General features: G+C 40.2%; 1 protein-coding gene across 3 annotated transcripts in view; it reads right to left on the bottom strand.

Annotated features, from left to right (window-relative positions):
• The window catches only part of LOC125898212 (actin-binding LIM protein 3-like), a 62879-nt gene extending 36336 nt beyond the window's left edge, over positions 1-26543 (bottom strand). The window contains exons 1-4 of one of the 3 annotated variants that reach the window (XR_007450596.1): positions 26109-26543; positions 22499-22663; positions 6072-6255; positions 726-838 (exon numbers count right to left, since the gene is read on the bottom strand). Coding sequence is in view for 1 of the 3 variants with exons in the window: in XM_049591947.1 (XP_049447904.1) it covers positions 726-838; positions 6072-6255; positions 22499-22663; positions 26109-26127 (481 nt within the window). In the remaining 2 variants the exon portion in view is untranslated. The remainder of the gene's footprint in view (positions 1-725; positions 839-6071; positions 6256-22498; positions 22664-26108) is intronic. The other 2 variants (XR_007450597.1, XM_049591947.1) reach the window with 2 other exon arrangements.
• Between the last annotated feature and the right edge of the window lie 975 nt (positions 26544-27518).

Genomic DNA, 27518 nt, shown 5'->3' with positions numbered 1-27518 from the left:
GGGTTAAACATGAGCATGTTACAGTCCTGGAGGATTATTAATGTGCGCCTCCTCCTGTACTGCCTTAATATGCTCATTCAGCACATCCAATGCATCAAAATATTGTTTTTTAATTGGGGCTGCGCCTCGTTTTCAAACTGTATGGTTTGACTCAAATGAACAATGACAGCAATATAGTCCACGATGAGCAGCGCTAAAATCAACCTGCGTAGTTGTCCCTCCATTGTGACATTAGAAAGTGTCACATTTATCTTGCAAGTGTACTCTTCTTCAACGTTTTATTTACTTCCTGGATTATTCCCGCATGGAAATTCTGACCAATCAAGAGCAGCTTTCACGTGCAGGCATTTGATCTGGTCCGCTTGTAAATGCTGCCGTGAGAACACGAACCAACTCTAGGCAATTATGCAACTTTGTAACAAAATGAGTCCCTGATTCAGACCAAAGCAAGACAGCTCTAGGTCTGAAAGCACCCTGAGGCTACTTTAGTGAGTGGGCCTTTAAGAGATGAAATTATTGTCACACATAGTGTTAAAAATAAATGAGCAATAAAGACATTTTGATTGCAGGACAGTAGCTATGGTGCCATAGATTTTTGGATAACTGCACAGCTTGTCATGTATTATCCCCGACAAATGTCACATTATGTTTTACAAAATGTGCAGTATAAGTGTGGTGCAGTCTGCATGCGTGTGTGCATATATTTGTGTGTGTTTGTTTCTTACAGCTTGGCCCGTGGACCTTGACGGGCTTGTCGCTTTTCAGAGTGTGTGAACACTGCTGACACACACACTTCTTCCCACAGAAGGTCACCCTGTCTCCAATTGGGAACGGACCCCTGAGAACACACACACACACACAAAATTTCTATTAATCTGTGCAGACATGGCATTGCAGAAATTTTACCTCTTGCAACATGCAGTTAAAGGGTCAGTTCAACCAAATGACAAAAACATGTTTCACCTCTCACCCCCTTGTTGTATAGTATCCATCTGTGCATCTGTTGACGAATACAACAGATACTGCTACCCTAACATATTGGCAACAAGTCCTTCAACCATACATTGTTTGTTCCTGCTGTCTGATATGACCCACAGGCGTGTTTCTTAAATTAGCACCCCTAATGGTCACAGTTGGTATGTTATGGTAATGTTGTGAAACAGTCACAGTTTGGTTAGGTTTAAGCAAAGATTATGGTCTGGGTTAAAATAAGTGAGCCTACATTTAGTACGTAATGTAAGTTATGTACGTAAGTTATCTTACCATATGTAAAGAAAGTTAAACACAAAATAACCCAGTGTTGACTTTGGTTTCACATGAACAGTGGTCCCATGGGTCAAAGTCCTGTGTTTGTTTGACCCATCCACCCCAACCTCCTCCCTACATGGACTTAATTGGTCTTTATACTACCCGATCGAACTTCCTCCTTTGCTCTCATCATAATTAGGGCGGCCACTAGAGGATGCCACCTACAACAAATGTAAACATGAATCATAATAAGCTGCTTGTACAAACGATCTATGGAGTTGTTTTTGAGGGACTGTTTCCATTTTGGATGTGAACTGAACGGCATTTGTGGCTCTCACAGCACTAAAAACTACTGGTTGAAAAAATGAACAGCAATATTTTTATCTTAACAGATTATATGGTTATATATTTTATTTTTTATGACAGAGAAGTAGTGACAATTAAAAATGTTGACTGTGAGGTCAGAGGAGTATTTCTGTAGTCTGACACCAGCTGGAGATTTCATTTTGTTCTCATCTGTACATGCAAAGTTAACCAGGATTTACTCCCACCACAATGAAAATAATACAAATGTTTACACTGTCTTTCAAATACCCCACTAAGATGTATAGTTAATCAATGAAGCTTCAGTATCCAAAAAGATATGGGATTATATTTTAGGGTTCTTTTCCAAACAGTGAAACAGTGAATCGAACTGATCCCTCAGTTCCACACAACACTCTCCTCATCCCCTGATATTATTTCGGTTTCGGTTACACCTACACATGCACATTAGTTTTCAAAGAATATGCTTTAGGAGACAAGCCTAAAATATTAATACAGTAAGGCAATAAAGTATAAATCAAGACCTACAAGTAATGCCTTTTGGCCTGAGGGTTCAGCTGTAGCCACACAACGTGAGGGCGGAGGTCAGCACCTGCAATGCAGCCACAGCTGCATCAATTTTTTATCATTGTATACAAATCTGTATGCAGATCACAGCAGAGAGGTCCAAAACTCCTCTGGTAGAAAATAGGAAAACAGGATGATAAATGATATAGTGGACGCTGCTCTTCTACAGTTGACTCAGAAACACTGCTAGTGAGAATCATGTATTTCAAAAGCCCGTAAGTATTTTGTTTTTAATGTCTGTGTGAGCATTTTGTCATATATATATGAACATTTTCAACTGATCTGTCTAGTGAGAAGAGAGATTGAGAAGATTTCTAGCATATCAGCAAAACACCTTCAAAGTGTCTGACAAAAAACATCTTTGCTATGGTACAGCAACTGTTTTAAAAACGAACAGACTTTGCTATAGCTGGGCAACGTGGGAAGATATACACATAACAATGACTACTGTAGAGGAACTTTTTTTCGATATCTGATTAGCTGCAGGAAAATCAAGTTACGTGTCAAACTGTCTAGTTGACGTCCCTCGCATTGGAAGTCAGAATCAATATACTGCCCTGCTTCATATTATTCTATTTGTCTGTCTTCTGGTTAGAGTTTTGTACCCTGAACACATTCAGACAGATTGTTTTGGGAGTTCAGTCAACGCTTGGACAAAAAGTCATTTGAGAGACACATTTTTTATTGCAATATGCTGACACAGTCATTTTTAAAAATGAATAAGCTTCATTCGCAATTTCAGTGCAGTGTGTTCCTATTCAGTAGAGTGGGTACTCACACACACACACACACACACACACACACACACACACACACTCACTCCAAAAACTCTCACTATAAGCGAACCAAAACCTAATGATCCATCTCTACATCTAATACACAGACTGACAGTTAGCTTTTATATATTTACTGTACTGCTCAGCAGTCACACTTCATTTACAGTCACTTTTATCACATTAACTCTGCTTTAAGTGGACTGAACTGAAGCCAAACTAGATTTACTTGATATATTATAACTAAAGTGAGACCAGCCAACTACAACAGACACAAGCATATCTTCTGAAGTGTTTCATATTTACAATATCTTAAATTTTATGTGTTTGCTCTTGGTTGTGGTTTCTCATCAACTTCCTGCTACACTCCAATTATTGGTACTCCAAAAATAATTATACTAATACTACCTAAAAGGGCATGCGGTGATTTTATATAAATATATTTATCATATAGTCTGTAAAAGTTGTAAAATGTCTGTTTATATTGAGTAAAATAACCCATGTGGAGTTTGAAAGATGTGTGTGTTTATCAAGCAGGTGGGATGGAATGAAAGATGCTCTCAAAGTTGCATTATGGGAAGTGTAGAATCCAGCGTCTTTAGGTTGTGACAATGGTTGTGTCCGAAATTATTCACTTACTCACTATTCCCTACTTGGACTATTTAGTGAGCTCACTGACTAAATGAAATAAACACTTTCAAAGAGTATTAACTTCCTCTGCTCTCACAGTCACGGTCAAAATGTGCCGGATCAATGTCGGCTGGAGAACCATCCATAACGAATACCAACATGCATTTCTGAGATAAATACAAATGATTATATAATAGGTATATTTTCTTTGTGGAATTCCCACCACGTCTTTCTTACCTTGTTCTCACAATTATTCAAATATGTACATTTATACGGCAGCTTCCAATCCCCCTGCTGTCTCTCCTCTCATCCAGCTGCCATTTCTCCTTTAGCATGCATGATTGTATATGGTGCTTAGTTAGTGGCAATCGGTTGCACACTACTTTTCATGATGCACTGTGGGATACTTGGAGTCTATTACATAAGATAAAAAATAATTTCCACTACACATTTGTACAGCACTACACAATGGCAAACTCACTATAGTGGACTAAATAGTGAGTTGTAAGTGATTTTGGACGCAGGGGTGACCCATATTAGTAATTAAAAATCACAATAGCTGCCTCGATTTTGATCTTTTATTTATTTATTCTTACATCTGTCTCCCAGACTTCACCGAAGCGTGATAGAGAATAACTGGAGTACGTCTTTAAAGCTACAGCTGGTAAGATTCAGAAGAGAATGACTTTGCTTGAGAATTTGAAAGCGAATAGCCTCCAGGGCCCTTCTCATCCCTCTCTGCCCCTCCCCTGCAGAGGAGGCCGTCATGCACGCGCAGGACAGTAACTACGGCAACTGAAAAGGCAAGGGAAACAACATGGCGGACACACTGGTAATAACAAAATACAAACAACAAAGCTAAAAATAACATGTTTTACAGTAACTGTTGCCTGGCTGTATTTTAGTTAGAGAGTTGGTCATCATTTTATGACCTGTGTATTTAGAAATATACAGTCTAACTTTGTGATGACAGTAACGTTACAGTGTTTCTGAACATACAGTAACATTAGTTTCATATTGACTTGTTGACTTAGCTAATGTTAGCTAACACATTAGCCATTACAGCAAGATAGAAGCAACACCTGTAAATGAGCAGCTGATGTATAGTTGTCCCTCTGCAAGGTGATTGACATGTTCTTATCTTTGTTGATAGGGTTAGTTTTAAAAGCGGTGTTATATAATTTTAAAGTATGTGTCCAAAACATGGTACTGCATTCACCCTTACTTTTTAAAACCAGGGTGATCACAGCTCGTGTATGTACTACATGCACAGATATTGTATATTACTAATCTGATCTGTTCCTTATTTCTCATCCTTTCCCTTCTTTTTTTCAGTGAAGCGCAAACCTGGCACACTGCAATAAACTTTGTTACTCTGAATTAGCTATATAACAAGCTTTAATGAGTGAAAACATTTCAATTACAACATTGCTCATGGTGGGTTTTCTGTTTTTAGCACATTTTGTGATTCTGCGGTAGCTCTGGTGTGCACTGAATATTCAGTGAAACCACACACAGACACGCGCACACACACACACACACACACACACACACACACACACACACACACACACACACACACACACACAGGAATTTACTGTCCCATCATTGCATTTTAATTGTAAAGGGCCACCTGTGGTATGCAAGACGTTGTGAACAGACTTGCAAAGTCATTATACCACAGTGTGTGGTGCTCTGTGAGAATCGCATTTGTTGTTGTTTTTGTAGTCACAAGTTAGGAATGAAGCTGAGCCAAGAGGATCCCTGAGGACACAACACGTAGAGCTGTGGTGTTATAAAGGCGAGATACTTTAATTTCAAAACTCCTACTTTTACTACTACTAAAACCACCCATACAATGCTTTTAATATATTGTAGTCTGATACTTTGGCTAAATATCTTTCATTATTATTATCAATTGATTCACAGTGGAGAAAAAAGGAAGTCTGAATGTGAGGAATGAAATGACATTAGTATGTCTGTGACAGTGGGCCTGTAAATGTCACACACACAAACACTTGTTTTTAAAAGCCATTGTGACATTACCCATTGGTTTGTGGAATGCAGCTTTGAAACTGGCATTACGGCCGTTGCCATTTTGATATTTTGGAGGCAGATGTGACCATATTTGGACAAGGGGGTGGAGGTGTGAAGGAGCAAGAGGTCGATTGGACTGAGAACCTGAGGACACCGCCATGGTAGCGACCTGTCAATCAGAAGGTAGCCATGCCCTAAAGCACACCCTGCTTTATCATCTATTTTATTATAAATGGGACCATGATTTACAAAATAAACATCATGCTGTATTAAAGATGATTTGAAACTAATGATTGAGATCATAAAGTCATTCTGAAAATGTTTACTGAGGTAAAAAATCATGTGAGAATTGGGGTCTTTTTCTCCTCGACTTTATACAGTTGGACTTTTTGCAACCAGTGGAGTCAGCTGGCCATTAGAAAGGCTGCAGGTTGAAGGCACTTCCACATCAGCTTCATTTTTCAGACCCATACATGACCCCTTGGTCCTTACCTGCAGATGCTGCAGACGAAGCAATGTGGATGGTATGTCCTCCCCAAGGCAGATACCACCTCCCCAGTGATGTACTGGTCACAGCTGTCACACTGGGTCCCGTAGAGCCGCTGGTAGTCCTCTGTACAGATATACTCACCTGAGTGGTGGAAGAAACCCGAGTGCACCAGATCACAGCCACATACTGGAGAAACAGGGAGAAAGAATAAATCAGATCACATCATTCCTCAGAAATACAAGGAGATAAAACTGTACTGTGTGAAGCCGCAGTGGTGATAGAAAGTCTTTTCTCACTACAGCAAAGAGTAGTAGCTTGCATGCATCATGTATTTCTTATTATAAACCATTTCATATCTTAATTAAATCACTACATAAGATAAATACATCAATTGTACAGTGCTATAATTAAGAAACTCTGGTTGTCAGCCTGCTTTGACACGAACACCAGTGTTAATCCAATTATCTGAAGGTTTCACTCCAGCCAGTATTCTGCACGCATGTGTGTGTGTGTGTGTGTGTGTGTGCGTGTTGGCCAAGCGGATGAGGCTGTTGAGAGTGCAATCTGTTGTTCTTCCTTGCCTCCAAAGGGTTAATACTGTAATCTGGTTTTGGGGATTAGACCAGTAGCCATCTAATCTGCTAATTTTTACAATATGCTATGGTTGTGTGTGCATATGAAAACATATATGAGATTATATGTGCCTGCATCTAAACCTGTTTTTAATAAATACTCTTATATATATCTACAGAGCGTTGCGTGATAGAGGCAAAGAGACACACTGTGTTTACTACATATACTGACAGTATGATGTATGGTTTTTATTTAGCAAATGCAAAGTCCTTCAGCCAAATGATTGCTTGTGGTGCAGCTGTGCTGAGGGTGACGAGGCTTCTGCTGAGCTGGTTGGTTAGACAGTTTAAAATGGAGCTGAACGATGATTTGCTCCAGCTATCAGGGAGGCAGAGAGCTTCCTCTTACCACCGTTCAGTTGTGTTTTACAGACTCCGTAACGGCCATTCGGGGGCCACAACAAAGCCATATCCTCTTATAGTGCCACCAGTGTACAGATTTGTTTTTCATCCATGTCCCCGAAATGAGTGGAATCACTCATGCTGTCAGTGTGACATAACCTATGTGGTACAGGTCCAGCCACTGAAGGTATAAGCTGTATAATGACACAACCTGGATGTACTGTAAGTTAGACATTTGAAAGGCAGCCAACGGATCAACATATCTGACAGTGAATTGAATGTCTGGTCTCTAATTAAGCTAATGGCTCTAAACCCAGTGGAGTGAATGGATCTGATCTGATCCGAGCCAGTGTGTTAAGTGGCTCAGATGGAGAAAGAGAGAGCCAAAGAGAGAGACTGAAGAGCAAGACAAGCTGTCTAACTACCTAATGTATGTGTCTATCAGAGCCAACCTGAGGACATAAGTAAAGCAACATTTAAGTAAACGGCATTCAAGTCAAGGTCAAGGTTTTCCTGATATCAGCATAGAGCCAAACCAGACCGTCCTCCCTAAAAACACATCCATAAAAGTCATCTGTGGAAGCAGCTTACTACACCTCATGTTTACGCTTATTGTAAAGTGGTGAGCACTAGTGCCTGTAGTAAATATGACGAGACATGGGAGCAAGCTGATGCAGTATAGAGCAATGCCTTTTTGTACAGATTAACTTGTCTCAAATTCCTCCCACTGTACAAAAATGAAACAAAAATATCCCAGATACAGCTGCTGCCATCTTGTGCTGGTGACATAATTTGGAGCCAGTAGCAATATCTGCAGTATCAAGTTTCTGCCAATACCCCTGTCTGACCAATTGAAAGCAGCGCAGCAGCACACTGATTGGCACATATAGCTGTCAATCATGGCGTCGAACCCTCTTTTTATAGCATCAAATAACCAGTAATAACCAAACATAACAGAAATATGAACACTTGAACATGCATTAGTGGGATAAGAAATCGACAATGACAGAAACTATCTTTGGGAAATACTTTTCTGATGTTTACTTTTTTGTTTTTAGTTTGGCCCATCATGTCCCATTCGCTAACATAGAGCGGGCAGGGTTATTGACCTGTACTGCAGCCAGCCACCAGGGGGCGATTGAGATGTTTTAGCTTCACTTTATTATACAGTCTATGGTATAGAGCAGGAAGTTAGGGTGGGAAGGATCAAACAAACACAGGACTTTCACCCAGGAGGCGGCTGTCCATGTCCTGTGTGACACCAAAAGTCAACGCTGATTTATATTTAGTAATGTATATATAATTAACTAATGTAATGTTCTTAACTGTTGTTTAGCTATGAGGATGCCTTGAACCAAACACACAAACCATTTGGTTTCCATTTGGAGAGAACGGCTCTCATGAAGCCCAAAGACCATTGAGACATGTCATGGCTTTCATTTCCCTTTAAATGGCATAAATTTGTAACATTAAGTAGATATTAAGATGGCACTGCTGCTGTACTCACTGCACATTTTGTCACTGGAATGCCTGCAATTACATTACATCCTCTAACGGCTGATCATAAAAAATCATCATTATTGCCAAGAGCCTCATCCTTGTAAACAGCACAGGCAGATTATTGCACAGAGTTTAGTCAAGGCAAGTTTATCTGTATAGTACCTTTCAACAACAAGGTAATTTGCTTGCTTTACAGAGGATATAAAAGGCATTCAGACAAGATGTAAAAGAAACATAAAGAATTTTGTAATCGTGTTGATGTGGCTGTTTACATTTCAAACCAGCCTCATGGTTTTCTCCGCTTTCTTTTTCTCTGGTTTTGCTGAATTACTCCAAACAGGATGGAGCTCCTACACACTGCTCACTGTATTTAATCTGTAGTCCAAAGTCTTCTGCATGACATGATGGAGATGCTTTTGTACAGTAATTTTGTGTTTCTCCTCTCTGATCTTGTATTCTCGTCATGGCAAAGCTGCTGTTGCGCAACTTTAAAATGCCAGCCTGACCTTTATCAGTCTGCTTGAGACTAAAGCTGTTCACAGCGGAAGCGTTACAGCTAACACACAGACATACTCTTCTGCATGTGCTGTATACACACAGTGCTGATTAGTACACACATGTGCATATGCCACATAAATTTGTTGTTGAGTAAAAAAAACCAAACATGTCCAACAAGTCTACAAGTCTAACATTTTGTTACTATCCAGTGGGATTCAAAAGATGGAGCTTTGTGTTTCTCAGCTGTGACAACCTGATATATGCAAACCTGCACTCACATATAGATACACTCTTTATTCTCTGTTTCCCAGAGACACACACTTGAAGATGATAGCTGGCTCCATCTCTTCTTTTCTCACTTTGTTGATAGCATTCACACATTCATCACTGTCTAAATGGAAAGCTATTAAGATGTGGAGGCAAACAGGAAAGAGAGGGAGCTGCTGAGGCTTGGCTGCTCTCTGGAGGGACCTCTGGTTTATTTGGATTTTCAGACCTCAGGCCATTTTCAAAAACTGTCCTCACAGACCAAGATCCCTGCATGGACGGTTACACTGGTTGTGCTGACCAAATGTTAACGACATTCCCACCAGCTTCAGCTGTATTTTTGTGCTGAGCAGCAAATGCTAGCATATTAACACGCCACATATAGATGGCAAACATGGTAAACATAATTCCTGCTAAAGATCAGGACATAATAGCGTTGTCATTGTGAGAATATTTGGATGCTGCTGTCAGCATTTTGCTCAAAGCACAGCTGTGCAAGACTCTGCTGTCAGTGCATCTTTATTATTGACATTAACCTTTTTCAGGTGTCAGTAATGAAACTTCGCTCCTAAAAGATGAACAAATAGCAGAGCTCAGCAGATACCATGTACAGGGATTTTTCTTTAAAACAGAAATTTAACTGATTTTCCCAAAGTGTCACAGGATATTTTTATTATTCCCACATGCACTACTGCAAAAAGACATGTTTGTTAACAGACCCTAATCATGCAATAGATTAAGTACAGAAAGGCCAACAATATGTGCATGATGAGCACGAGGTCAAACTCAAATTCCTCTCTACACCATTCAACCTGTTATGGATTACATAAAAAAAATAGTATGGAAGCGCATTGCATTCACAAAAATTCACAAAAAAAAGAAAGAAAAGATATCGCGTAATTACAAAAAAAAAGAAGATCTCCTAATTACAAGATCAGAATCTTCTTATGGGAAACATTAAGCCTGGTTATTAATCTTCACTAACCGATTTAACCAGTTTTTATTTCCTTCTCCATAAGAAGTCTTAGGGCTGCTGTGAAACTGCGCCTACTTAGGGCAACAAAAGGTTTGTCTTGGGTGTGTCAGTACAATAGACAAACAAGAAAGGACAGTAGAGGAGATACCTGCACTGCACACCAATGTAACTGGGCTAGAAAACAAGTAAAAGGTCCACAAGCTGAGGTCAATGCAAAAATAATCAATTTATTCAAGACATAGGTGCAAAAAATAATAAAAAGCGACTAAAAACAGCAGCAAATGTTTCAGTCCTTAACTATCATCACTACTGCTGACATGAGTGCTTCACAGAACAGATAGACACAGACAGATTCAAACCAGGTGGTGCCACTGATTAGATGAGAGCAACTCTGAGGAGCAGAAGCCTGACTACCAAATCACAATGACCTGTCCTATGAGTACTATACTGTTCACAACATCCTCAAACACCAATGTATGATAGCAGAACATAATAATATACAAACATACAAAAAGACACAACTATACACCAAGTAAAAGGAAAGAAAGGACAAAATATGACAAAGCATGTCTAGCAGGGGTCATGCTTGTACTTGTACTTAATATTTTTGTTGTATGTTTTTATTCTGTGAAGCACTTTGTGCTGCATTTTTAATGCATGAAAAGTGCTATACAAATAAAGTTTGATTTGATTTGATTTGATTTGCAGATGATTATAAAAAGCGGGACAAATTATGTTGTTTCATTCAGGCCTCAAGGCTGTTCAATTTTAAGAGGAAAGATCCATCTACTTTCACACTGCAGGAGTTCTGTTTCCAGATCTGTATGTCTGCAGTCAGGGTTAACTGCATCAGTGCCACAGAAACTGGGTGCAGTAGCTGGATGTTTGGCCTCCTGGAAGTGTCTCACTACAGGGGATTTTGGATCTATGAATAGAGCTATGCTAGTTGGCAGGTAGTTTCACCTATAAATTGCAGACCACTGGGACATAAAAGAAGGCTAAAAAAAACACCAGTGGAATGACAATAAATACATTTCTGAATCTCCTATTATTTTTTGGTGATATGACAAACAAAAAGTATTGGCTTTCTTGTTGTTTTGACAGGAAGTGCAGTGACAGAAAGGAAAGAAGTCCATCAAGCCGTCCATACCTCCTTGTGCAATATGAGAGGTGTCTGTATGTACCAGCATATCACAGAGAGTGCAGCTTCTCGAATGGACAAAAAGGGGCATGGGTAGCACTGATAATAGTCAAGGACTGAAACATTTGCTGCTGTTTTCATTCACTTTTTATTATTTCTTGCACTTTTAGCACCCCTTTTTGTGCACAGATGATAAACTGGCTATTTTTGCACTGACCTCAGCCCGAGGTTGTGGCTTGCTAGCCCAGTTACATTGGTGTGCGGGTATCTCCTCTACCGTCCCTTCTCCATATGAAAACACTAGGAAAAATAATTTCATTTCATGTGGATGGCATTAATAATAGTATGTCCACACTACATAGGCAAAGGCGTCGGGACTGCTGAGGCAGAAAGCCTACTCTAATCTGCTGATAGTCGTTTTCTTTCTGCAGGAAGATTTAGACCAATACAGGATGCTTCATGGACATACAGTATAGTCATTTCCAGGTTTTTCATAATTATATCTTTTCTCATAATTAAAAGATCCTGATCTTGAATTTATGAGATCTTTTTTTTTGTAATTACAGCTTATAACTCAGGGCAGGCGATATCGGGTGCCATTCCCTCCGAGCCCACTAGGGTTCATTTGTGCCTGCCAATAATGCACTGTTAAATAAACTGTGAAGAAAAATAAATGAACTGCTGTTTATGTGTATGCAGCACATTATGATATGTAGAGAACTTAAATGATATGGTGTAAGGTGGTTGTTGTTGTTATAGTTCTCTGCTCATTTATCTGACAATGGCTGTGTGGTCCACAATACAAAAATAAAAAATAAAAAATTACAAAATAACGATTAAAAAAATGTTTGAAAAATCAATCTAAGATATGCTTTTTTTCTTTTGTGAATGCACTGCACTTCAGTATTTAAGAGTGTCTGAGCCAAAATAATTTAATCAAGCTAAAGATTTTATTTTGCAGATTTATAATGTGATTATAATAGAGGCAGAAAAGGTCGCAGTAGAGAGCTCCTTGAATTTAAACATGCCTGCCTGCTACCAACCATTACTCCCTCTCTGTCACATGACATTTTAGTCTTTCAGGGACAGTCGGGACAAATCTTCCCGCTGCCACTTGAACTTGCTGACTGAAGCTTAATGCTCACAAAGGTCAGAGACTTGTCAGTCGCCTCCACGCCAGACCTGTCAAGAAAGCCCTCATGAACCCAGGTGACCCCGCTCTGACCTCATCCTGACTCCACCTGTTGCCACAAAATGCCCTAAACGGTTTTCCACATTTGGCCTCTTCTGTGTTTGCTGAATCAGCAGCTAAATGAAACCAAGCACATCAGAGACAGAAGAGTCATACACACAGTGATTTAATCCTGTTGCGCATAATTGTAATTAATTAACTATGAGTCCTGCTCTAATTTTATGTTGCTCACGTTTGTTATTAGTGACTTTCAGTGATGTGAAATTGACCTCACAGTTTTAAGCAACTTGAACCCAGTCATCGTTTCTGCAGGACAGAGACAGTAACAGCATTTTTATGACCGTCTACAACCATCTGGAGACTCATCCGGCCTCCACTCTGTCTCACTGTGCAGCACATCCATTCTCAACGCGTGTAGGGACTGGTATAACTTGTTCCTAATAGACGGAAATAACGATCAGGAAATAATTCCAGTCATGTAATGAAATTAAAGCACTGAGAAATTGCTCATTTGTAAACTGTCATAATGGCTCAATAACAAGTGAACGACACCAGCACTGCTGCAGTTTGGGGTTCAAAGAACAAACAAGGTTTGTGCTCAGTGCTGTTCGGGATACAAAACAAATGATCAGATTAAAGCCTCAGGAAGGCAATGCTACAGTAATTAAATACATTTATGATTTGACGTCCAGTTAGGACAGTTGTGCGCAAAGTGAGGGTGCAGAGCTGTTGCAAGGGGGGAAATTAGAACCCAATAACATTATTAGTTGCTGCTTTGTATCACAGTTGTTGCTGCAACTGCCATTGTTGGAGTAACTGGTTCCGCTTGTGCTTCAATACAGTCAAAATGCTGTGAAAAAGATCTACATCCTGATGAATTCAGGAACAATAAAGAAACACGAATGTCACGATGCTGGCATGCACTCAAGACTGAGGTTAGCAAGCAAACAAGCAAACATGTCAGTCACAATCAAAATATAAAGAAGCCTTTCCTGCTCTCCATTTTACTGTCAATCTATTCCTACAACTTAAAGGATTAACTTTTTAATCTTCTGTGATTTTTGTTTTGGTTTCCAAAGAAGGGCATACCTGAAAAAATGGAAATCACAGCATAAGGACATAATAAAGAGTGTACAGAGTATAAAGAGTTTCTGAAAGTGTTTTTTTATAACCTAACTGTCAGAAATTCTCCTGAACAGCTTCCCTCAGAGAGGAAACTCACCTTTGCCATGAAGTGAACACTGTAAATATGTTATGGTAGTTTTGATATAAAAATATTTCTGGGGGAGAAAAGGCATCTAGATAGAGTCGACGTTTCGAGGCAGTATAGCCACGCCATCAGCCTATGTTTTCACGATGTGCTTTAATGTTCTCATGAAGGGATTAGCAACCTCAAGAACTACAGATCGTTGGAGGCTCACAGCTTTTTTTTCACCAGTGGCTGAACAAACTGTCTGGATAAAGTCAGCATATTTTCACAGCTAAGTGGGTGAGTTAAGGGTTCATTCAACCACAACAGAGTTGGTGATTGTTGGAAACAGTGAAAGGATGAGCCAAGATGGCTTCTGCGAGTAAGGCCAACATGATAAGCAATCAATCAATACTGTGATCAAGATTATTTATCAGAATTATTCATTGTTTTGGGGACTTTGGGAATATTGTTTTGGGGACTTTGGGAATATTGTTATTACACTTTTATATTTAAATAAACAGAGCACTGCTTCCACTTCCATGTGCTACACTCCTGCTAATAAACAAATATTTGCATCAAAATAAGATTTGAAATAATGTTCCTCTGTTCCATGAATTCAGTGCATCTCCTATGGACACATGTCCACCACTTTACTTTTTACTTTTAAATTCTTTTTTTACAGCAGTCATGGTTCCATTAAACACTGCAGCATTGCCGTCATGGACAAGGACAGGCATTCAGTGAAATAACTTACGCCCAGTTATCAAAGAAATAAAATAACACACATCCTATTTCTATGGATGTTATTCTCTTTGACCTTCACACATTCATTGTACTGCAGACTGCAGAGTTTCTTTCAATGGTTCAACAGGTGAGTTGTGTCGCTTTGTGGTGCAGACAGTGTCATGCACTCCTTGCATATGATTTGTTCTCTCCTAAAAGCGAAATACTTCCAAAGAAGGGGCAAAATGAAAATCAGCAATCAGCCATCATCATCCGTCTACAGCTGCAATATTCAGGAAAGTTTTTCTCAGGCTGCCGCAGCAGGGTGCACGCAGAGCGGACTGCTCTTCAAAAGTGAAAGCTGGCTTTTAGTTTAGGAAGCGCTTGATTTGATATGCAGCAGAGTTTTCTATGAGCAGAGCACCAAAAGCTCAGTTGATGATGGTTATTTAATTGTGGGAAGCCAAATTTGTGATTGTGATTAATATTCAATCAATTGTGCATCCCTATATGTGGGTTTTATTTTGTTTCTGTTGACAATGATTAATTACTGCTTATTTAAATGAAGTCTGATGAGTTTGATGAAAGCGATTTTGGGGTTTTTCTTACTCTATAACCAATAAGTCTAACTCTGTAGGAATCTTTTTAGTAATGTTGTCAGACCCTTATCAAAACAATCAGAGCCTGTCAGTGGGAAAAACAAGTGCTTTTAATGGACCTAAATTGCTGGTGCAAACATGTCCCGAGTGTTTATATTGCAGCCTGGTGGCTGACGGCTGTAGCACTCTCGCTCAATACTGGACCAATTTAATGAAATGTTGTTCCTATTAGCCACTAAGACACAAAAAATATCCTTTAACTCTGGATTTTTAAGTTTATATCGTATGCATGAAGCCACACAGCAACTCCTCAGCATGGCAGCGAATGCTTGGCGTAAAAGGATGTGACGTTTTGTGGGCCTTCCCATAAATACCAAGCATGTCTATTGACTATAGACTGAGAAGAAGGAAGAAGGAAGAGGAGACTTGTAGAGAAAGTGAACAGAAAATCAATTCCAGGTCACAAATTAATAAAACAAATACAAATCAATAAATAACATCATGCTTTGTGCATTTTCTTTCTCCCTCCTTTTATCCCAGTATCTATCCCCCTCCTCACTCTCCGCTCCATCGGCTTCATTCGTCACCAGCCTTCCACTTCCCCTCCCTCTTGCTCATCGGGGGGCAGGTTCAGCTGCAGTTCGTCTGAGGCACTGAAGTATTTAAATACTTTTCTTCTACATCTGTTAACAGTGATTTGTTGCCTATTAGACTGAAGTGCTTGAGGTCTGGACACACATGCGCACAAACACACACAACTGGTAGAAAGACAACAGATAATGATTTCTTTGTTTACTGCCAGCGGCGCAAGCAAAGGGTCTGGGGAATGAAAAAGAGAGGCGAAGGAAGAATGGATTTAAAAAGAAGTGATATAAATGAAGATGGATCCGAGAAACAAGAACTCCTGGAGGCTTGGTACACATGCTGACTGTCTCATCTTTCTGATTTAGCTTCCAGAGACACAAGAAAACATACAAATGTGCAGAGACACACACCAGCACACTGACCCACTGTGCAAACGCTCACGCAGGGAAACACACACACAAAAGGCTGCCGCACAGCTGAGCTGATACAGCGGTTAATGCTTCACAGTTTGTCCTTGAAGTCTCTTCTGAAGAAAGAGCCATCCGTGACCGTCTGTGAGGCTGAGTGTACACTAATGCTGATAAAGTACACTGCTGCTGGTATATTTCACTTCTGGAACACAAACTTGTTTCAAACCAAAGTGGGTCAGGCTTTGTAGTGAGCTTTTACTAGATAAGAAGAATCATACAAGTCTGTTTTATATTCTGTTGGGAAGGTGAAAACCCTGTTGTACAATCCATCCAAATAAGTGTGCGCCTGTTGTACATCACCTCCGAATAGACTTTTTAATTGAAACTTATCCCAAAAGAGACTCCAAAAATGGGAGTGAAATCTTCCAGTGCACAGTGAGAATCCAATAATTTGGGTTATTTGTCCTTTTTTCCCAGTAATGACAAAAGTTTGCTCTTTACAAAAAGAGATTCTTAAAGGTCACAGATGATGTACATGGCTCAATTTTCTGGTGCAAAAGAGGAGACGGGGGGATTACTTTAGACGCGAGGCCTAAGACGAGACGTGGAGAATAGAGAAGAAAGGCAAGATGGGAGTCAAGGGAGAGATTAGAGGAAGAGGAAAAGCGAAGGCATCATATGTGAGGAGAAAGGGAAGCAGACAGCAAAGTGAGAGGATGAGGATGTGGAGGAAGAGGTGGGGGGGACCCAGGGGAGGTATCAATGAGGCTATCGATCTGTCCATCCAGCACACGCCTTGCCGTCCTGTCACTGTCTTCCCTCATCTATTCGCATCATCAACATGGGATGGATTTCCTCACTGTGGCTCCTCTGTATTTGCATGAGTGTGATCGGGATGGATGGATGGATGGATCAAAGAGGAGGGGGAGTAAAGGGAAAGCCTAACCAGTCTAACAGTCTCAGTATAAACAGTACAAAGATGTGCCATCATCTGGATTTGACTGCACTGTTTGCGCTGGAGGAGAATGTGGTTTTAAACAGTTAAGTCTTAACACTTGGCTTTCAAATTAATAAGTTACGACTGCATATTTGCATACCCAGCAGGACATGGACATAATATTCCAAAAACTGGCATCATTGGCTTTAAAACGAGGGCAGATTTATGAACGTGTTGCATATTTTATGACAGATTTTACAAGAGCAGAAAGATATTATTTGCAGAGTTGCATTCGTCTTGTGCCTGATCAGCCTTGAAAACTTCATCAGTATGCATGTGGTGTGCTTTGTTCTTATGATGCTGACAGAAAACAAAGTTTTAGTGGTTAAATCAAAACTTTCAATTCGGAATTTCCAGTGTGATGTATTTGCTTGTAGGAACAGCTTGTAGGGGGGTTGGTATTACTGTTACTTTTATGAAAGATGTAAAACTGCTGCAGATGTTGAGGCAGTTGGAAGCAATTATAAGATGATGAAGCTGCTACTCTACCAGCAGAGACTTTGCCATATTGTTGGTCTATTATTTTATTCCTAAATAGCTTCTTGACTCTTTTTTTTTTTACTGTATTATGATACATATATAAATAATGAGATATAAAATTACATATGAACATTAAACATTTATTTTTTATATTTAATTCAATTAATTTAATTTAGGAAAAATGGCCAAGAACAACAAAACATGGTGGCTCACAGTAGGGACTGCAGCTATTAGATGGTGAATTAGGGTGCCTAACTATTGGGCCCCAGATGATCTCAAATGTATCATACAAATTGAGTTTATCGTATAAAAGTCTCTCAAGGTGAATCCCTGAGACTAGTTCCCTAAGCCACATTTTAAATTTTAAAGAACTATTAAAGCTTGTGTCCTCGTCACAAGGGCTTAAATCAAAAGGGTTTAAAGGTGCTATATGAACCTCAAGAGAAAGACAGTTGATTGTTGAGTGTCACTCAAAACTTGTCAAATACACTTGGGGGTTGGTGGAGTAAGACCAAACCAACAACCCAACTGTATTTAACTCTCCAGACACATGCAGCACTTTTAAAGCGTTCTACTTAGGTTTAATGTGATGCTTGTCCCAAAATCCAAAACACTACTACTGAAATACTAATGAAAACAACAAAGTAGCACAGATATGCTAGCATCTCTGTGGAGCTGAGCTTAGGCACAGTGGAGCTTAAAGTAAAATGACGAGGAAAATAATAACATTCTGATGTTAAGTAGGTAATATTTACTGTTTTTACAATCTCAGTGCTTTAGCAGGTAAACAGCACTACACACAACATGGGACTGATGCCAAACAAAAGTATTGGACAAATTAAAGCTCTGACCTGATGATGGCACTAGGTGAAAAGTTAGTGTCAATGTCAATGCTCTTTCAATTTCAACTATAGGCTACGGATCACAGTGTGAAAGTGAACCACCACATCACTGCTCATCGCCACAGCACCAGCACCTCCGCCACCAGATGGGCAGGGATCTCCAGGGAAAGTCAAACAACGTTCATCTGACACACAGCTGGTTGAACATCAGCAAAGTTTCTCTGCTTCCCTTCATTGGTTCCTGTACAGCAGGGTCTGCCTCTTTTTCACTGTTATAATCATTAAAAAGCAAAAGCAGCATGTGTATACATTCAGTAGGCTATATCTTCAGTAGCTAGCTAGCTAACCCTACACTTTTCAGGGTTTGATTTTGGTTTTGGAACAGAGAAGAAATGTATATCTTTTTCCAACTTCTCCAGGTAACGAGTATCATTAATACACGACGTGCCCCAGGCACAACATTTAGCTCCACATCCACAAAACCAGCCTCAACAACAGGGATCAACAATGTAAGTAGGATTCATCCTCTGGGGACTATGAATGTCTGTACAAAATTTCACCAAAATCCATCCAATAAATGTTGAGGTATTTTGGCCTGGACCAAAGTTGTAAGCCAACCAGCTGACTGTCATTGAATAGTACCAAGGCCAGCAAATACATGATATTGAAATCATAAGACGAAAGTTTTTGTAACTCTCAAATATAAGTCTATACTATCCAAAGCTGAAACTTTTAGGAATCTAAATCAGTTACTACACTACCCAACAAAAGACAATCTCAAATCACACACAGGCACCAGCACAGAGGGCTGCTGTCTCATCTATCTCGCTCTGCTCATCTGTTTCTATTTCCGTTCATCCCAAATCTCCTCTTCTCTCCCAAAAAACAATCTCTCTTCAATCCCAAATAGCCTCACTAACAGGAGATTACACTGTTTACCAAACAAAGACGCATTGTAACTCACTGACATTCACAGCTACAAACAAAGCCAGCGAGACAAGAGAACGACAGAGAGGGGGAGAAGAGAAGAATAAAAAATAATAAGGAGAAAAAATAAGACGCCTGTGTACTAAAAACTGACATTTTGATTCTCGTTCACTTCATCAGCTGATGTCTACTCAGCCCACGGTCCATTAGCTAAAAGTCATTAAGCCTACTCTGCAAGATCAATTGTCCATAATAATAAATACTTTAATATCAAAGACAGAACACTTCCATCAATAAGTCTAGCTGGTGTCCTGTCAGAGGGAATGAGTGCTCTGACTGAGCAAACAATCAGTCAGTTAGCCGATCAATTATTCAACCAAACAAACAATCAAAGCAGTTATTTTGGCTCAGGTTATTTTTAAGATCTGAAATATGGCATGACATAAAAACAGAAAGAAAACCCTCCTCTTTGGTGCTCTGTGGCTGAGAGCATTCAGCCGATGTTACTGGCAGATCAAACAGAGAAAACAGTGTTGTCGTGCAGCAAGCTTTGGGACTGTGTGGGTCCCGGCCTGTGAAAGGAGGTTAGCTGGTTGGAGTCTGACTACGGGCTGAAAACCTGCTGACTGCACTGTCAGGCTAGCTGCTGACTCTAGACCTCCATTTGTGCGCTCGGTCCCACCTGCTCACTGGTGGAGCTCAAACATGCAAAGACACACGTGCTGCAAACACACACACACACACACACACACACACACACTCCAAAACACTGACTTGTGTTTTTCCTCTCTTGAAACCTCCCATTCCATATCCTCATCTATTTCCAAGCTTTAGTTCCACTTACATAGAAGGAATAGTCAGACATTTTGGGAAATATTCTTATTTGTTTTCTTGCAGGGAGTTAGATGAGAATACTCTCATGTCTGCATGCTAAACGTAAAGCTAGAGCCAGCATGCAATTAGCTTAGCATAAACACTGAACACCCTGTTCATTAAACAAGCTCATGTTTTTGGTAAATGGTGAACAAAAAGTATCTGTTTGCAACTAATGAACGTGAACGTTACTTTAACTCTTGCAAGAGTTAATGACGCTCAGTCACTGTGTTTAACGGCACCCAAGGATTTATGGGACTCAGCATGCTTGTTTTGTGTCAAAGACTGTTTCCCTGTCGATTTGTGTTTCCACCTGCCTAAATGTAAACTAAACCGTGTCCCTAACTCTAACCACAGAGGAGGGGACTGCCCTTTATAACAGGAGGGAAACACTATTCGACATGGGAGCAGACTTCGAGTCAACACCTGCGTGGCTGTAACTGGCAATTAAGACAATGCAGCTGCCAGTACTGCAGAGGCCACTTTATATGAATATTTGAAAGAGTTTAATGAACAAATGAAATCAGATTCCACTGAAATAATCTCATATTTTTATGCAAATTCTGTCTGCAGGGTCTGGAAAAACAAAAAACAAAAAACAAAACAAGTCCGAATTTCAGCAACATCAGCAACAAGTCTGAAATGACACATCGAGTTGAAACATCCGACCAGTCTCGGGAAATATGAAAGAGTGAATGATGATCGCAAGATTTTATAAAATAAAAAAGTGAATAAGTTCATTTTTTGGGATTGTGAACTTTTTATAATTTCAATATTGTGAACTATAAATGGAAATTAGTTCATTTAAATCTGTGTGAACTGAACTTTGAGCTCGCTCTTGTTAATTTTGAACTTGCTCAACACGAAAATTACCAACATTATTTACTTTTCTGATTTTGTATGGCACAAACAAATAAGATTCAACATAGCTTTTTCCCCCGCTTTCTGTCTTTATGCTAGGTAAATAAATTGTCTGCTCTCAGTAGCTTTATGTTTAGCACACAAGCATGAGAGCATTATAAATTTGCTCATGTAACTTTAAGCAACAAAATAAATATACACATTTTTCAAAATGCTGAACTATTCCTTTAAAGGTATAGTCTCCAGGGACAAATTTCACTGGTTTGATATAACCACTGACAGTTTCAAATATATTAAAAGTTACAGCCGCAACTGTTAGTTGATTATCTGAATTGTTTATCAAAAGAAAATTAATCCCAAACTATTTTGATGATCAGTTAATCGTTTTAGACATTACTGAAAGCCAAAATTGTCAAACATCTGCTCGTTTCAGCTCCTTAAATGCGAGAATTTCCTGCTTTTCTTTGTTAAAAATAAATGATGTATAATGTAGTAAATGTATAATAAAGACAAAAGAAGTAATTTGAAGCTGTCACTTTAGGCGCTGTGAAATTGTGATGAGCAATTATCTCAATGTTTCTGTCATTTTAAAGACTAAACAATAAATCCCTTAATCGTGAAAATAATTGTCAGGTTAATCAATAATGAAAATAATACTTAGTTGCAGCCCTATTAACATGTGCATGTGACACAAACATTAAGGAACCAAACTGTCTCTCAGGGACAGATTGCAATTCATCTCTTATTGTCATGGTTGCATTCATACTTGGCTTTTTTTGATAGGCAGCTATAAGATTCATGAAGTATGACGTGTAAACAGCCCACAGGCCTACACCACCACATACTGTACCTCTCTTACATGAGCTCTGATTGGTCCCTAGTGGATTTCCATAACTGTGCTGCAGTGGCTGCTGCGATATTAAGACACAACCACCGCTCTTATGTTTAAAAGATCAAAGATCTCGCCACCTTCTGCTCACTGTGAAGACACTGCATGTCACCTTTAGTTTCTGGTGACAGAAGTGTCCAATTACTGAATGTTTTCCTTATATAAAATGATTGACTTTGATCCCGCTGGAGTCACACATAGTTCAGTTTCTATTTCAGTGAAGCAATCACTGATTCAATTGTGCTGGTTCCTTCTTGTCTGAGTCCTGCTCGTTATTTAATATTTAATTATGCAAATTGATGTGGGTGGAATCCACACATGGAAACACACGCATTAGTCCAAGATAGAGAAATAAATGAATATGAAATGTGTGTGTGTTTGTTGTGTGTGTGTGTGTGTGTGTGTGTGTGTGTATACGTATGAGTGCCAAAGGAGGAAGTGTTAATGTGAAGTGAATATACGAAAGCATGTTTGTGTGTGTAGGTGTGTGGCGGCTTTCTTACCTTGGCAGGTGAAGCAGTGAACATGGAAATGAGTGTTTTTGACGCGCACCACCTCCCCGCGACACACTTCCCCACAGCGCTCACAAATGATGGGCGAATTTCCACGGCTGGAGAGAGGGGAGCTGCTGTTGTTGTTTCCGCCATAAAGACCTGACTGGTACTGAACTGAGGAGAGGAGAGGATCAAAAACATGTCACTTATTGTCATTTTGAAGGCCTTCCTTTGAACTGAATTCAAACATCTGATCAAAGCGATAAAAAAAAAAAAAATAGTGAGACAACTGCCACGGAAAGATAAGGGATCTGATGCATCTTATTCTCAGGGAAGTGTCTTGTTACAGGAGCCTGTGACGGTTAAACATAAGCTTTAATGTATAATGAATCTGAAAACAGCTGCTCAGGTTTGTCTTATATATAAAGTAGAACTAAGAACCACAAGTTGACTTATTCTGAAACATCAGAACAGATGTTTGATTTGCTGTCCCCTTCAAAAAATCCAATATGGCTTTTCATCCTTGTGGATCAATAATACAAAACCCACAATCAAACAGATACACGACACAAACACAAACATTATCACACACAGACACTTGACTGAAGGTTACAAGGAGACAAAGAAGGCTTGGCTTTGTAAGTAGTGGTGGCTCCTGGAAAGTCTGTTACTCTGCCAGGGAGATCAGAACGACCATTCATTACAAGGTGGAGGCTTAGGAGACAGACAGAAAGAGAGACGTGTGCAGAGACAGACATATACTAACTGAATGAGACACTTCAAGCTGCTGGTGGCCTTCAGTGTTTGATAGTTGCCAGGAAATATTCAGCTCCTCAGTTTGTACTATTGTTGCAATGGAAACATTTCACTATAGTGACTACTACACTTTATAAATTGCTTGATTAATTACTTCTCGATTCAGTTCTTCATGTGCAGTACTTTCTTTCTTACTCCATTTAAGGCAATCAGAGAGGACGCTCACTAAGAATTGCACTGCACATCATTGGAACTTGTGCACATGACAATAAAGCTTTGAATCTTGAAATAAACGTGCAGAACACGACAAACACACACACAGTATGAGAGACAAAGAAGGGCACATGAGGTTGTTCTGGGATTACACCTCTTTCATCCTCGCTTATGAATCTGTTCAAATCCCTTTCAGAGAGACAAAAAAGTCCTTTCTTTATGCTTTCTGAAACACACACACACACACACACACACACACACACACACACACACAGCCCTGTCCCTGTCATCAGTACCGAATAGATTCCACTGACTGACACTAATTGTGATCAATATTGATTTTGATTTCCCGTGACAATCAACTGACCTCTCTTCGGTGCGCAACAATCGGAGCAACAATTCTACTGTATTCCACTTCATTCAATTACATTACAGTTAATGCTGCTGCCTCCCAGAGTATTATGCAATCGCAGCACACACACACACGTGCACACACACACACAACATGCTGGCAGGTTAAGCTGATGACAGCAGGAGAGAGACAGAGAGTTGTGGATCTATAAATGTTTTCAGGAGAGAGAGGGAGAGAAAAAAGAAAAAAAGGTAAAACTGTGACAAAAATGTTTCCCAACAAACTGTATTATCAGTATGTGTCTGTGAGTGTGTGTAAGTGTGTGTGTGTGCAACACAAACGCTGGCATTGGCTCTGTAGCCAGATGGCAGCACGAGGACTGGAATCACAGACACAGAAAGCCACCTGTGTGTGTTTGTGCATGTGTGTGTGTGAGAGAGAGTGTGTTATTTCTGTGTGTTTTTTATTGGTAGTAGGTTTAAATGTATGCTCTAGTTTATGTACTCGATGAAGGTGACAACAAGTGTGTACATGTAATGTATGTGCTCCAGTGTGTGTGTGTATTTTGCATTGTCTTGACAACTGACCAGCAGCCAGGTAATATCCTGTGCACACACAGCCTTTAAACGTTGTCTACAACAGTGGTCCCCAACCCTTTTCTCAGGTGACCCTTTGACAAAGGTTACAAATTTCACCCTGGGGTGCCCCCCCCCCCCCTAACAAATAGAGTGATTTTTTTCTGTCTCAGATGCTTTCATTTTGTAAAACTATCCAGCAACTCATGATTATAATCACCAATTAGAGAAAAACCTGAAAATAATTTGGTGCAGCAGATCTTTATTTCACCTGATTCCCAAGTCTGTTAACTCATGACCCCTCGGATGGATGGAGGCCCCTGACCCCCATGTTGGGAACCAGTGATCTGGGTTATGGCTGGGTCAGCCAAACTCTTTTCCAGTTTTATCTGAATAAGTTGTAGTCAGGTGCAGTTTTCCAATAATCTGCATGAAAAAATATCTGAGTAAAAACTAAATAAATTATATCCTGTTTGGCCACACCCGTGTAAGGTTAGGAACAACATCAAAACAGCTGCTGATAAGGTATCAAACCAAGATATCAGAGTCAATTTGTGTCACTGACAGTATGGTAGTGTGCTACAGGGAAGACAAATCATCTCAAATCATCAAATCATCAACTCTATTTCCCTACAATTCTGCCTAAAGTGGCTTAAAATCTGCACTCTTTAAAGCTACGCATATTTATTCTGACCTTTGACCTCACGTATAAACAGCCTGGGTGAAAACCAATAAAGGTCTCCCATAGTGTGAACCAAAGCAGTCAGCCAAAAGATAATCCTCCTCTTTTCTGTGGGAGATTTTTGGGGTTACAGTCGCTCAGCCAGGGCCCCTCTGCTACGCTGACACGGCCGCAACTGCATCACAGCGTCGCCCTGCCAGAACCCTTATAAGGTTAAACATCTCCCTGAGGTGAGCAGTATAAAACTGAATGGCTGCGAGGAGGTGTGAGGAGCTGCTCACGTCTGCAGAGCTGGCTTTGTGTTTTTTTTTATTTTTGGAAAATAGATTTTGGGATTTGGTGGTTTCACATTAATGAAAAAGCCCGCTTCATGTGGCTCTATGTTTAGACACTGGGACATTTTAATATGTGCCTGGCACAGTGTCGACCAAAGATGTGCTGCTTTGTCTTCCGGCTATCAAAGAACAGCAGGCTGCTTTTCTTGTCTCGGAAATACATGAGCAGCTGTCACAGGCGCTCGCTGTCTCACTTGACTACTATTGATTCCTATAAGTACTGATTTCTGGCCAGATGAGCAACTTCTACATTTTTATTAAATGAAACGATTGATGAATTGATTGAGTCCTGCGACTGTGGGGATTTCTCCAGTGGAGGATCCCTGGTTGTTATCAAAACCACAGAAATCTATATCAATCCACACAAAGTGACAATGATGAAAATACTTATGAACGCTGTTGGATATCAATACATGACATCAGCCTCTGTTTCTAACCTTCACTGACAGACAGCTAATGACATGATGAAATACAGTGTCAATAAGTGTCAGTGATCAATAACCTCGGTGAAGGACTGTTTATGTCCACTTCAGGTTAATCCCTCCCAGGACGCTGTGTGTTATTGATTAAGCAGAAAACACATGAACACACACATGCACGTGTGCACTTTAAACTCAGCAGCACACACACTTACACATATCACACACACACACACACACACACACACACACACACACACACACACACACACACACAGGTTGCTTACCGTTTGTCGGTCCACTCATGATGTGCAGAGGGATTCAAACAGCTTGCCTGGTCCTCAGAGTGTGTATCAGCAGCCGGACCGAGCACTCCTGTCAACTCTCTCTGTCCCTGTCCGACTTGAACCTCTCCCTCCCTCTCTGCCTCAGTCTGGAGAGGGCTTTCCCTGCTCCTCCCGGCAAGCGGATTATACTGCCAGGCGGCGGACTACTGTACCTCACCCTGCGTAAAAGCAGCCGGTTGAGGAATTAAATCGAAACTGACTCTACCGTCCTCCTCCTCCACCACCTCCTCACGCCCTCAGCCTCTACCTCTCCCACCCAACAAACCCCAGCGGTCCTCTGGCGCGGTGCAGAGGCGTCCATCCCTCCCTCAGCAGTCAGTGCGCTCCCGCGGACGCCCGCACGCCTGTGCGCTCCTGTGTGAAGGCTGAAATGCTGGACGGTGAGTTTCTGAGGCTTTTCAACAGAGTCGGAGCTGTCAGAGCGTCTTTCACCGGGCAGGACGAGCTCCTCTCACGGTGCGAGAGCGCCCATCAGCGTCTGAGCTTCAAACTGCTGCTTAAAAAACACCACTGAAACCTGAAAAGTACAGCATGTGGCTCTGATGCGACCCAAAACTAGTTTAGGGAACAGGGGAGTGACATAGAGGCAGATTATGTAGAGTATTATAATATTTTATTGACAGATATATGGGCTTAAATGTAACTTTGGGGACAGCCCTGGCCAATATACCAAATAAACCACCCCAAAAGAAAAGTTATAATCCTAAACCTAACATCCTACTGAGGCAGAGAACAGAAAAAAGGAAATGTAACTAAAATGGCGGCCTCCTCCAACAGGGAAAAGTCCAGTATGTAGAATTTAGCGGCATGTACTGGCAGAAATGTTTGAAAATAGGTATAATAGGTATAAAATAAGGTGCTGTCATCACCTTTGAATGAGCTGTTTATATGTTTATATGGAGCGGGTCCTCTTACAGAGTCCACCATGTTGTTTCTACAGTAGCCCAGAATGGACAAATCAAACACTGGCTCAGAAAGGGCTGTTCGCATTTTCACACCTTGGCACACGAGAAGTTTCAGTTCTCCGACGTCACTGTTACATGCCACAAAATCCTACACACAAGATCTTTAAGATACAAGAAAAGAAAAAAAACTAAATAAAAAATAATAATAATTATAAAAAAAAAGTTGCACAAATGACTTATTTATCACCTGTTTATCTTAAATTGTTTAAAACTGTTTTATTAATGAACTCATATTTAGGGTTCATGCTCTTGACTCGATGCTTTGCTTTAGATTACTGTGGATTACTGTTACGTCTAACGCATTTCAGGATCCACTGTTTTTATGCTGCTGTTTTATGCCTTGTCAAATTTTAATAAATTAAACTATGAAACTAAGTTTGATAGC

The sequence above is a fragment of the Epinephelus fuscoguttatus genome, linkage group LG12 (assembly GCF_011397635.1).
Source record: "Epinephelus fuscoguttatus linkage group LG12, E.fuscoguttatus.final_Chr_v1".
NCBI classification, from domain to species: Eukaryota; Metazoa; Chordata; class Actinopteri; order Perciformes; family Serranidae; genus Epinephelus; species Epinephelus fuscoguttatus.
Note: the sequence above shows the minus strand (reverse complement) of the source record. Positions and strands in the feature narration are given on the sequence as shown.